This window comes from Puntigrus tetrazona, chromosome 3 (assembly GCF_018831695.1).
Source record: "Puntigrus tetrazona isolate hp1 chromosome 3, ASM1883169v1, whole genome shotgun sequence".
NCBI classification, from domain to species: domain Eukaryota; kingdom Metazoa; phylum Chordata; class Actinopteri; order Cypriniformes; family Cyprinidae; genus Puntigrus; species Puntigrus tetrazona.
This window is the reverse complement of record NC_056701.1, coordinates 29345663-29359885: the sequence shown is the minus strand read 5'-3', so window position 1 is coordinate 29359885 and position 14223 is coordinate 29345663. Positions and strand designations below refer to the sequence as shown.

Genomic DNA, 14223 nt, shown 5'->3' with positions numbered 1-14223 from the left:
AGAGGGAAAATATACGTTAACCATAAAAAGTGGTTCGTACGGTCGGTGAGCTCAATCTCGCGGCAGTCATCTCAGAAAGTTGCCGGTATCTGCTTGATCTCCTTAAATTTAGGAAGATGTGAGCATAAATCTCTTTGTTCTGACACTTTGCCATGAAGGAAATATGTTGATTCATCAGTGTGTAGTGTTGCTACAGCTAACTCAACAATATCTTTAAGGAGCATCCAAATGCTCCATGCATTGTCTTCTTTATGGAAAAATGAGAAGTGGGAGGAATCTGATTAAAGCCCTGTTTTCGTGGCCATTTCCACTTATGGTATACCCTCCATACCAGCTGGTGGTGGAAATACACCATTTTGTTGGTTGTCAACCGCCAATAAATTCGACAAAGAAGAGGGAGGGAGAAGCGAGAAACGACTTCACCTGAGCTTTTATTACCCTCTTCCTGCATTTGCATGTGAATGGAAGAAATGCAAAATGAGATGCCATTTCAGACTGCTGTGAACCAAAGCTTACCAGTTGTATCATACTTATTGGTGAGTCCGTGTTCTTCATATATCCTGAGATGATTCCACAAATGTGCAATCATCTAGAAGTTAGAATAAGGTTGATGTTTGAATTTTTACATAAATATTGTGTTACACTGATTGAAAATGTAACATTATTTCAACCAAATTTCCGCATTTTATTTATAAAAAACTTATCTAAACTCTGAAAGTAGAGACTCTCTATGGACAAATCACGTCTATAATTTTATTTTTATTTTTTTATGCCGATGTCCATGCGCATGCATCTTAAAAAGCATTTTACTGGTATAATGTTGATAACATGTTTAAATGCCACAATATTTATTTAATCTCTAAAAATGAAACAGAAATATCTCGGTACGTGTAACCTGGATAAAAAAGCAAATATTTTGAGGGTGTATCCAAAATGCAACTGGTGTAATCTCTGGTAGCCTTGGGATGGGTGTGCCCACATAGAAACAAGAAAACAATAGGAGAAGGATTAGCATAGCTGCTGTTTATATTATTTCAGACAGAAGATGATTTATTTCTTTGCATGGAACTGCCTTTAGTACACTTTCATGACCTCATTACAGGCCAAGCACCAGATCCCTTGATAAATGTTTTATTTGCTTTTAGCATTCGCTTGAACAGTCTTTATAGAGTCTTTATAGACTACATATTCCATAGTATCATGTAAGCGAGAGGAACACAGGCCATAATACCTGTAATTTGAACAAATTTTTGGGGTCTGTAAAATTTGTACATATTATAAAGAAGTCTCTTCTGTTGATGTTAACACCTCTCCACATTGATTCTGTCACACTCTGCTGTTGCTTAGGAATGAGGAAACACTGAATAAACTTCAAAGGTCTTTAACGTAATCGGATTTCTATATATAAACTATGCATAATATAAAATGATAATATATATAGTTTATAGTGCACTGTGACATTCAGACGTGAATCACAATGATTTGTGTGTACATGATAAACGTCTCCAGGTTATGAATATAACCACGGTTCCTTGAGGGAATGAGACTTTGTGTCTTTGGAAATGTCTATGCGTGACCACTCTCTGAATCTGCTGTTGAGTGAAAGGGCATGACATCATAGGCAGGCGATGTCAGAAACCATGAAGCAAAAAGCCAGCGTCAGCCTCTTGTCATGTAACTTGTTATGAACTGTGCTGACAGGGATGCTGGGAGAATGTCAGCGTTTAGTTCCCTATTCATAACCTGGAGACGTTCCTTTCGGGAACTTGAGCTGCGCTCATACAAGCATTGGTCAACGAGATGCCCACACCACCAGAATTCCAAATGCCTGGAGACTGGAACCAGAGGACCAAGGAACCTGGGGTAAAACCAATGTCTAGGCCAGACAAAGGTAGAAGGGATTGACCAGTCCGCAGCATTGCAGAGGTCCGAAACTAGGACACCTGCAGGGAAGGCCTTAGATGCCGCCATACTCCTTGTGGAGTAAGCTCACACCTAAATAAGTGGTCCTCTGTGATGTACAAAGCACACTTTTCTTGGCGTTTAGTCATCTCAGTTGTGTCATGTGAGCGAGGATGACATCTCGATGTCTTGCCACTGAGCTAAAATCAACTATTCATCGATGTAGTTTAGTACGCGGGATGCCTTGAAGCCACAACAGAGGTGTGCTGGTGCAAGTGCGAAGAACCCAATATTGGTACGCCTCATCCCCAAAAGCAAAACTTTGTCATATGGAAGGATGGAGACGTGGAAGTAAGCGTCCTTTAAATCTATTATGACAAACCAGTCCTTGGACCTGATTTGTGAAATTGCTTTAGCGTGAGCATCTTGAACTGGATTCGTACACTAAAATCGTATGTGATAGCTCGCCGCCAGAAAGCCCCAAGCCAACCGCTGATGGAATTCCCTCAGGGTGACAAGCTTCTCAGCCCCACAGAGATATTTCTTGGTGTATGGGGCTGAGTGCTGTAGCCGATGGCACTGGCGAGAGACATGTAATATACTTATATCTTATATCAATTTGCAGTTTTCTTATTTCAGCTTCCAATTTCTGTATTTGTGAAGCATCCTGTGCACCCAGACAAATTAAGAGATTAAAATAATGAAAACATAATGATTACTTATTTAAATAAACAAATAATACACATTTCACAACTCAGCCCTGTGTACATTAAGGCAACAGCATTATGTCAACTATGCTTATATAATGACAACATTGCTGTTGTGACCAGAAATTGCTTTTACAAAACTAATGGTTCTTCTGCATTTAAAAACCTGGAAGTGCGAAAAAGCTGTTGCTGTTTTTGTATTTTAATCAATTGTAGCCATGGATGTTATGTATATTGCCTGTGTTCCCCTGTCATGTGTTTAGGACTCTTGTTTTGTAATGTTTTCTTATCCTATTTTTTCTGTGTTCACATTCTTTTGCTTCCTGTTACATCCTTTAGTACTCATACTGTAAAAGAAGAGCCACTGTAGTGAAAGTAGTCTTATAGGATCTTGATGTGCTCATCAGTCGAGAGTTCATTCTGCTGAAGGAACAGGAACTGGTTAAGCTGGTCCATAACTTGTCTGGATCTCATTTTTCTGCTGGATCTGTGAATGGAGAAGTCTTTTGTTACAAATTACTCAGAAGCTTAGACGGAGGATCCAATGCAGTGTTTATTGAGAGAAATCTACAAAAGCAGTCAAAAACACATGGCGGTCAGAGTCCAGGAAGTAGGTAATCAGAATTGCAAGCTATCCATAATGCAGAGATAACAAACAAGATTACAACAATAAAACTCAATCATTAACTCACATAGTACAAACAAAACAAGCAAATGACTGAAGTGATCAAACAATGGCTCCAGGCAGTGGTTTATGGGAAATGTAGTTTATTATGATGGAGCTAAAAAGTTGGAAAGAGTGTCCCTAATGTTATGTAGGCTAATTGATATTAAAAAAATTGGTTTGGGCATTACAGGTAATGTGTTACATTCTCAGTGTTTGCAATTGTAGGATTGAAAAGCACAGGAGAATGAGTCACTATGGGAAAAGAGAGGAAGGGTTGTTGATCACAACCAAAACCAGGGAGCAGCAGAGGCCAGCTGTGTGTCTGTGAAGATTGACAGATCCACAGAAAACACCCTTAACTTTAGGGATGGAACGGTGGCCCTTAACTCCAGGTAATAACCAGTTTTCTTAATATCAAGGCAGAATCATGTCCTGCATCCGGCTGTGACAGTGACTCAAGTCTTTTAAATCCTTTCACCTTTTCACAATGCTTAAATTTGCCCAGTGACTGTTCAAAAAAAAAAAAAAATTGTTACTGATGACAATACATTGCAGTGGTACATTTCTATATGTGTATAGGGGGTGCTCGAAATGTCAGCCACCGAAATTATCGTGGCGAAAAGAGAAAAATAGCTGAAAATATGAGCCAAAAAATGCTTTATAATACATGGCTAGCCCGCCTTTCATTCTGCAATTTGACGTGCATCTGCTTGTATGGTACCCATGAATGCCTAATATAACACATTTGATTTGAACATTTTTTTATTTATTTTTTTAGCTGTTTGAATATTTAAAGTTACCCTTTAGACAGCTGTTGATAAGTAACTCTGCAACAAACATGTCAACTAGCCTTCATTAGAGTATTACTAGAGTATTCCTTAAAAAAACATGAACAATCTTTTCTTATTTCTAGATTTAACAGACATTTCATTTTACTGTTGTACAATAACCAGTATGATTTGATTATATAAAATACTACAAATACTTTGAATTACTTTTTTATAAGGCAGAATAGTTCCTATACTGCAATAAATGTTATTTCAGTTAGCACTGCATTGTACTTTTAATTATTATTTATTACCTAGATGACTTTAACAAAAGCACAAACCATATTGTCCCTAGCTTTGAGTATGAATGAAATACACTGCTCTGTGATATTCAACTCGCCTTATTTTGGGTCTGAATACAACATCATGTCATGCACAGATTAGGATTATTTAAATTTAACGTCTCTTTGAATTTAAATCTATAGTTATTCACACAAGCTTTTGAAAACTTCTATACTAACATGCAGATAAAAAAAAAAAAAAAATAAGTCTGTAGTTTTTGTGAAGTTTAGGCTTACAATCAGTGTTTGGTGCTTGTACATCAGTGTCATTCATTTATCATTTCCTTTGATTTTAGGCATTAGGTTAGGTTTAGGTGTAGAGATATGCTCAAGACTAAATTTTTGGATTAAAATTTTGTTCCAGGATCAACAAAATATGTTAACCCAGGACCTAATCGAACTCAGCAAAATTATATCAAATAGTTTACGGTGAAATATTTTATCAAAATACTGTGTCTCGGCTGGTGGTCACATGGGTTCACTAGAAGATTGTACTGCTCATACTAATTCATTATTTGTGTTCTTCTTGTTTCAACTGTGTGGATAGGGATGATCAAACTATCCTGCAGCAGGATACTGACCAAAAAGCAGATTATGAACTACAGAGAGCCAAAGATCAACACAAAATTAGCGTGAAGAACAAGTATGACAGCGTTTATGAGAGGAACAGGATCTATGCACAACTCTGTATCATACATGGAGAAAATGAAGGGGTGAATGAAGAACATGAAGTGTTGTGCATGGAGAAAAAAGCAAGATTAGAAGATACTTCAATCAACTGCAACAACATCTTTAAAGACCCACCTGGACCAGGATGTAAGAAAGGCAAAATAAAGGTAGTTCTTACCAAAGGCATGGCTGGAATTGGAAAAACAGTCTCTGTGCAGAAGTTCATACTGGACTGGGCCGAGGGGAAAGCCAATCAGGATGTAGATTTCATGTTTGTGCTTCCATTTCGAGAGATGAACTTGATTCAGCATCATCAGTACAGTCTTCATAGACTTGTGCTGGAGTTTCATCCTGAGCTTCAGGATCTGGACTCAAAGTTCTATGAGCAGTGTAAAGTTGTGTTCATCTTTGATGGTCTGGATGAAAGCAGAACTAAGCTTACATTTTCAGACAGTGAGAAAATTTCTGATGTTACTGAGACTTCATCAGTGGGCATGTTAATTTCAAATGTCATGAAAGGAGATCTGCTTCCCTCTGCTTACATCTGGATCACCTCAAGACCAGCAGCAGCCAATCAGATTCCCTCCAAAAATATTGACCGTGTGACTGAGATTCAGGGATTTAATGAGCATCAGAAGGAGGAATATTTCAGGAAGAGGGTCAGTGATGAATATCAAGCAAGCAGAATAATTTCACACATTACAAGAATAAGAAGCCTCCAAATCATGTGCCACATCCCTGTCTTCTGCTGGATCTCATCCACTGTGCTGCAGAAGCTCCTGAAAGATGATCTGAATGCAGAAATCCCGCAAACTCTGACTGAAATATACATTCACTTCTTACTCTCTCAGATAAATGTGGGAAATCAAAAACATGAAGAGAGAGATCCAGAGAAACTCCAACAGCAGTACAACAAAGAAGTGATCGTTAAACTTGCTGAACTGGCTTTTAAACAACTGATGAAGGGCAATGTCATGTTCTCTGAGGAGGATCTAATTGAGAGCGGTATAGGCATCACTGATGGCTCAGTGTATTCTGGGATTTGCACTGAGATCTTTAAAGAGGAATCTGTGATTCATCAAAGGAAAGTCTACAGCTTCATCCATCTGAGCTTTCAGGAGTTTCTAGCTGCTTTGTATGTATCTCACTGTCATGTGATGAACAACATGGAGCCGTTACAGTTGTTTCTGGATGATAAAAATGAGAAGGACAGACCAAAGAGTAACAGGCGCAGATCTAAGAAAATTCCTTTGTTTCAGCTACTAAAATTAGCAGCTGATAAGACTAATCAGACTGAAAATGGCAACCTGGATCTTTTTCTGCGGTTCTTGCTGGGCATCTCACTAGACTCCAACCAGGAACTCTTAAAGGATCTACTGTCACAGACAGAGGACAACTCAAAGAACATCAAAGGATTCAAGCGGTACATTCAGAACACAATCAAGACAAATGACAATCTTTCAGTCAACAAATGCATCAATCTGTTCCTCTGTTTGCTGGAAATGAATGATCAGACTCTGTATCAAGAAATTCAGGAGTTTGTGAAATCAGACAAAAAGTCAGATATGTATCTCTCTTCTGCTCACTGTTCAGTGATAGCCTTTGTGCTTCAGATATCAGAGGAGGTGCTGGATGAGTTTAACCCTATGGAATACAAAACAACAGAGGAGGGGAGATGGAGATTGATCCCAGCTGTGATAAACAGCACAAAAGCTCTGTGAGTATTAATTTGTATCATTACAGGCAGAAACATATTAACTAACTTTTGAATCTGGATTTTTCTTTTCAATAAACTCCTAATTTGCTGCATACCCATAGCCAGTAAGGTAGTTAAGATCAAGTATATGGTGGATTAGGGTTGTAGAATGTGGTCATGCAGAATATGGCATTCATACTTGCTTTACAAGTACTAATGAACAACCAGTATGCTAGCAATATGCATGCTAGTTAATAGTGAGAATTGGCCCCTAAACTAAAATATTACCTATATCAGTTTATTTTTCATACTCAAACTAATGCATTAAGAAATTCATAATTATCATGATCATCAGCTGGACTGCCCATGAACTCCTTTAGAGTAGTACCTAGTTCTGTGTTTCATAGTTTTTGTTTTTATTGTTTTGCCACCTACCCTGACCCTCGCTTGTTTACTGGATATACCCTTTGCTGGTGTTTGACCCTGCCGGTTTTGACTCTGTAATAAAGCCTGCATTTGGTTTCCTCAACTCCGTTGTCATGATCACCACGTTACAATAACCCTGCAGTTGAAAGCATGCTGAACAGCAGACAGTAGAAACACAGCTGTGAGATAAGGTGTTTAAAATCAATTACATTTCAACTAATCGCCATATATAGATTGTACCTCAAGTTCCTTTTTCAGAATTTATAAAATTTAACATTGTTATGCAGTGAATATAGGAAACATCACTTTTAAACATTCATTTCTTCTCATTGTCCTTTTGTATTATAGACTTGGTAGAATGCGTATTTCTATTCAGCAGTGTGACAGTTTGTCTTTAGCTCTACGCTCATCAAACTCTTGCCTGAAACAGCTGGACTTGAGTAACAATAACCTACAGGACTCATCAGTGAAGCTGCTTGCTGCTGGACTGAAGAGTTCACACTGTCAGCTAAACATACTGAGGTTTGACTTCCACATTAACCACTTTTATTCTTGAAACCCATTACATTACCATTTTGGCATGACATAATGTCTCAGTTGGTAGCACTGTTGCCTCACAGCCAGAAATCACTGAATGAAAGAGAAACACAACAACTACAGCTGCCTTCAGGCACAGATTAAATCAATTGAAATAAAGACATTATATCATTCAGCAAGATCCGATTAAACAACTCCTAAATCAGCATTACCAGCTTCACACATTACTAACCAGACTGGTGTTATTTTTGTCAGATGTCTACAGAAATGCTTAATGAGAATTAATAGAGATTTAAATGTTGTTGATATTGTTTTTTATTGTTGGGCACTACCATGATGGAGATGAGTGTTAGCTTTAGTTTGACTCTTAAACCTTGACTTGTTCTTTGGTTGCTGTAAATGTGTTTTAAGACACATTTGTTATGGCAAAAAAAATTGTGATATTGTTAATTCTCTTTTACTAGTGATATGTCCATCATTATCTACCATATTCACAGATTTTACCTTCTTGTTGACTTTTTTTACAACGTGATGTTGTAATAATGAACTGTCTGTTATACATGATGTTAAACATCGCTGACAATTGGGGAAAAAAAACCCACAAGAATTAAAATATGAATATCAACAACGATGACAATCAACCACTACTAAAACTCAACACAATAAAGCTTTGCTCCAGAAACTGAGTTTGATTTCAGAATCCCTGCACTAAACTATCTCTTTTTTTTTATTTTTTTTTTAAGCCAGGATGATTAACAAACTTTTCTTATGTGATCCCATTCTCATCTTACCAAAATTATCATGCACACAGAAAATATTAACCATCCCTCTCCTCCATAAAGCACTGTCATTCTCTATTCTCTGTCATTCTTTAGACTTGCTAGATGTCATCTGTCCCATCAGTGCTGTGAAAGTTTGTCTTCAGCTCTTCTGTCATCAAACTCTCTAACAGAGTTGGACCTGAGTAATAATGCCCTGCAGGATTTAGGAGTGAATCTGCTTTCCGCTGGACTGAAGAATTCAAACTGTAAACTGAATATACTAAGGTTTGACTTTCACAATCACATATTTACTAATGTTGTTAAACCTCAGCCTTAATGATTATAATGGGAGAAATGTAGTAAGGTTGTCCCAGAATAGAAATTGTTTAGTTGTTTACTTTAGCCACTTTAACCTAAACTTAAACCTACCCATACCAGCATTTTTTTTCCCAAACCTGTCCCTAACCTTACCTGTATCCCACCTCAATAGCACCAAGAATGTTTTGCTGTACAAAATATGTACATTGTACTTATTTGTTGTATACATTTTGTATGACAGTATGCATAATTGGAACAGAGCTGATCTATGTGGTGGTAATGGGTATGTTTAGAGTGGACATGGGATTCAGGGGGTGAAAAGGGATAGGTTTAGGGATATGTAAAGTGGGATGAGATAGATCTGGAGTTGGAGTTGGTGCACCACTCTAATACCAGTGTACTTAAATGGTAACTCCTCAGGAACTGTCCACTTATTTGTTTATATTTATATTTAATGCCTAACTTACTGGCCACTGCTGTGTAACGTCAGAGATATTGCATGGCAAATCCAGAGGAATCGTGAAAATACTTTGTTGCTGTCTAACACTGCAACTCAATTAAAACAATCATAACATAAGTCATCTATTTTGATGTTGCTTTGTTTTTCTTTTCAGACTGGTCTTCTGCACTCTCACTGATCAGTGCTGTGAAAGTTTGTCTTCAGCTTTACAATCATCAGACTCTCAGCTCAGAGAGTTGGACCTGAGCAACAATGACTTACAGGATTCAGGAGTTAAGCTGCTCTCTATTGGCCTGAAGAATCTAAACTGTCAACTGAACATACTGAGGTATTTGAGAACATAGAAAAGATATATAATACAGAAAAATAATTACTGTAATCAAACGAAAAAATTTCACTTTAGTTCTGCAGTGCCTCAGAAGATCTGTTGCTGTATATGGTCCAGTTTTTCATTATAATTACATTTTTTGGGGCTAATATTGACACTTTCCTAATGGTCAACAATACTGATACCAGTGTTTTTGGCACTGATCACTATTGCACAAGTAATAAAAATTCACTTTTAATGTTTCTCAAATACTACCAGCAACAAGGAAGTGTCTTTCTGATGTCAGTGTAATACAAGAAAAAGAAAATAATTGTTTTGCAAAAACTGAAATGAAATGGTCAATATGAAAATCAAACTTGACTTTAAAAGTTGTTAAAGAATTTACAATAATAAAATAATACATTTTTAAAAATGTGTTTATGGTGACTAATTTTGTACATTTGAGCTGCTTGAGCCGCAAACAATTTCACACAGTTACGTCTGATTTGGTGAACTGGTTATGTCACTGTGTATGAAAAAGACTGATTCATTCATGAACCAAATATCGCTTTGTATTATATGTCTATGGATTACAGGTAATATTGTTGTAAGTGTCTAGTTTCCTGCACAGGTTTTTTTCACTTCATAAGACCTCAGTATATATAATAATTGTGTGTTCTTTGATATGGGTAGTTGACGTATCTGTGTGTTCTATGGTGTGACAGTAAAAAATATATATATACCTCTCTCATGTCTTTGCAATTCAACTTATTTGTATGTCCCATGGTGTACATAGCAACAAAATTTGAAACACAGTCCAGTTTTTTGTCAACCCAATCATTTATTTATTTTGTTTAATTGGGTAGCTATTTTTTTAACTGATTGGCCGTTCTTTAATAGTCTACTATTACTTACCAAGGCGAGTAAATTTTGTTTGAAAATTATGTCTGATTGCCAAACTAATGTGATGTGGACTGTTGCTGTGTGTTTTAGGTTATCTGGCTGTATGTTGACAGAGAAAGGCTGTGATTATGTGTCTTCAGCTCTGAGTTCAAACCCCTCACACCTGAGAGAGCTGGATCTGAGCTACAATCACCCAGGAGATTCAGGAGTCAATCTGCTCTCTGAAAAACTGGAGGATGCAAAATACAGACTGGATAAACTCAAGTATGTTGACCAGGAAGAGTCTCAGTATGAAAGCTATTTATTGGCTATTTGCCTCTCTTTTTTGCATCACGCTCAGTGTGGAAAGATTTTCAACTGCTGTGTATATGTATACGCAGATTTAACTTGCATTGTGAGGTCTAAATGTTCCCACCAGGACAGGAAAACTTTAAAACTAGCTACAGTGTGGAAAGTAGACAATAGTCTCACCAAGGAAAATTAGTAAACATACTAAATAATGCATTAATTAAAATGTATGGAAAGCACAATTTACCGAAACAAATCTGTGTATGTTTTGTAGTATGGATCATGGAGGGGAGTTCAGGATTAAAGCAGGACTACACAAATGTATTTCTACACACACACACATACACACACACACGAATACACAAACCCACATTTTGTAAAATGTCTTGTTATAAATGTAGTCTCTTCTCGTGTTCAGATTTCTGTGATCTCACACTGGATCCAATCACAGCCAACAAAGACCTCATTCTGTCTGAAGATAACAAAAGGTGACATATGTGGAAGAGACACAGGCATATCCTGAACATCCAGAGAGATTTGAAAGGCTTCCTCAAGTTCTGAGTAGAGAGAGTCTGTCTGGACGCTGTTACTGGGAGGTTGAATGGAGTGGACACACAGATATCGCTGTGGCATATAAAGGCATCGGCAGGAGAGGAAAGCGTGCCGACTGCTGGTTTGGATTCAATAATAACTCCTGGTGTCTGGCCTGCATGTATGACACGTTCTGTGCCTGGTACAATTATCATGCCACTGACACGCATGTCTCTTTAAGCTCTTCTAATAGAATAGGAGTATATGTGGATGTGTCAGCCGGCATTCTGTCCTTCTACGATGTTTCTAAAGCACACAAACTCATACACATACACACATTCAACAACACATTCACAGAACCTCTCTATGCTGGATTCGGGCTTATAGCTTATGCATTTAACTCCACATTATCTCTGTGTCAGTCTGATAACCCTGCGGGTAATAATACAGATGACTGACATTTTGTAAGTAACATGCCGAGGTCAACGACCTATACTTATTTGTTCTTGTTTCTGGTACCAGCACAGTAAACAATGGCATAATAGGATAGTTCTGTGAAAACGGCATGTCCCACAAATTATTGAGCTTGTGACGCATGTAAAGAAATGATGGCTATGTTCTGATGGCTGGTTCTGCAGCCAAACATTTTGGATAGTGATTAAAGTCTATTAGTCATTGTGGGGCTGATGGGTCAATTTGAGTATCTCGAGTACATATTCACAATGTTTAAATAGTGCTGCTCAACTATCATTTTATTGCATTTTTTGTTGTAATTCAGTCATTTTCTTGTTCTGAAGTACTCTGGGGTTGGGTTTATTGTAATCTGTGTGGAGTCAGAATGCAATAAAGATGCAGATTTTTCTTAAACTTTTATACTTGGGCTGTTTGTTTGAATTTGAATTTATTCAATAGATAGAAACCCCTTTGAGATGTAACATCAAATTTTTAACAGGGTCCATAAAACATAAACTAAAAGATTACAACAAAAACAAAGCGTAACCTATATACAACAGTACACTCAATTGCCCATGCTTGAAATAAAGCAAACAATTTAAATAAAGTATATGTAAAAAACAAAACAAAAAAAACTATAAAATAACTATTATTACGAATTACGCTTTCTCAACATGAACGTAATGGATCCGAAACCAACCTGATCAAATTAAATAAACTATACCTAATGTGTTGCAGGAGATTATACAAGGTAAGATATTTTCTTCATTCATAATTGATGCATACTTAAACATAAACTATTTTTATGATTTGATTCTTTGATGTAATTGATATTGATTCACTGTAACTGCACTTTTGGTGAATGAACTAAGTTAACGTTAGATATTTTCCGCCCTTGCTAACATGTAACGTTACTATCGTTTGAGTATGTATCATTTTTCAAATATGATGAATAGTTGTACAAACACACACTAGAAACTGACACGTAAACGTTTGTAGGATCATGTCATGTTAAACTCGTGTCCAGGAAGTCTTTTCATGTAACGTCATGTAATTTTTGTCGTTTGTAATTTTACAGAAACATCGTAGTGACATCATTTCACATAGAGGTCAATCATAAAGGTCAATCAGTTACTAACAGTATGTGTGTGTATATATATATATATATATATATATATATATATATATATATATATATATTTTTTTTTTTTTTTTTTTTTTTTTTTTGTAATATAACTAAACTCGTTTAATTTCCTTCATGTACAGTGTTCATCTTGTCTCTCTGATGACATTTAGTTATATGAGTATACAAAAGGTTGCAAAGTTGTGATTTCATTATAAAAACTCAAATTATATGTCATCTTGTCACGGGTGTGATAAGCAGGAGAGCACACGACTAATATAAATGAAAATAAAGCATTTTAATCCACATTTAGAAATGAAAATTACAGACAGACAGGCAGGCAGGCAGGCAGGACAATATCACACGTAAATACGGACGAGATCGGACCAACTGAACTGAAAACACAGGACTTAAGTACACAGGGTAAATTAACAAGACGCAGCTGAAGACAATGATATAATTAACATGGAGGGAAGGCAGGGCACAGGGAGCACATGGCACGAGACAAAAACCATAACAAAGTCCAGAGACGTGACACATCTTTACTATTTCAGAGACCTCATCATTGTGACTTTCCACATTGTCTCAGTTTGGGGCACTCACTTACAGTAAGTGTTGTTTTATTTAACTAAATATAGTGTGTTCATACACACAAAAGTTTACTTGTTCACTTACTTGGTAAAAGTGTTAATGTTCTTGCATTCTTTTTTTACTTTTAGGTATGTGAGTCTTGGAAATGTGGCAATGTAAAGTGTGTGGTACAGAAGTATCCAGGTAGTTATTGAAACTAATTCTAAGCTCAAACATGGACATTCTGGAGCTAGGTTCAGGCATCCTTGTGTATACAGTAATTGTCCTTGCTCTTTTAAATCCTAAGTCATATATACCGTGCCCACGGCGATCAGTCATCTTCAAAACAACATCAGTTAGCCACATTTTCATGTCAGCTGTGCACATGCGTTGAGTCAAATGAAAGAGATTACTTCAGTCATCTAAATGAACATTTGCATAAACATGAAATTGTGCCCTTTGTATTTTTAAAAGTACATTTAAAAGTAACATTTATAACACATTTCATACACACAGAAATAGGAAGCACAATCCACATGTTCTAACTGACTTTAAATTGAATGTTATCACAATCACTGCAGACTGTCAGGAGTCGGCCAGTTCTCCCATTGATTTTCCCACATGTTCAACTGAATCTGTGTTAGAGTCATGCAGTGATGCTGGCAATGATGAAGATATTTCTAGGGCAAGTGTTCTTAATATTGCCCTTGTTTTATTTAACATTTTGCATGTCCCAGCCACCGCAGTTGATTAATTACTTCACACTTTTACAAGGAACATGTAAATGTTGTAGAGCC

The 14223-nt window shown here is 36.8% G+C and overlaps 1 protein-coding gene across 1 annotated transcript; it reads left to right on the top strand.

Annotated features, from left to right (window-relative positions):
• The first annotated feature begins 4716 nt into the window (after positions 1–4716).
• LOC122334704 (NACHT, LRR and PYD domains-containing protein 3-like) lies at positions 4717–12151 on the top strand. The gene is given in 8 exon segments (XM_043232686.1): positions 4717–6770; positions 7524–7697; positions 8588–8758; positions 9406–9579; positions 10552–10725; positions 11024–11070; positions 11168–11233; positions 11236–12151. Coding segments are annotated over 8 exon segments (2955 nt in total). The 5' UTR covers positions 4717–5124; the 3' UTR covers positions 11739–12151.
• The last annotated feature ends 2072 nt before the right edge of the window (positions 12152–14223 follow it).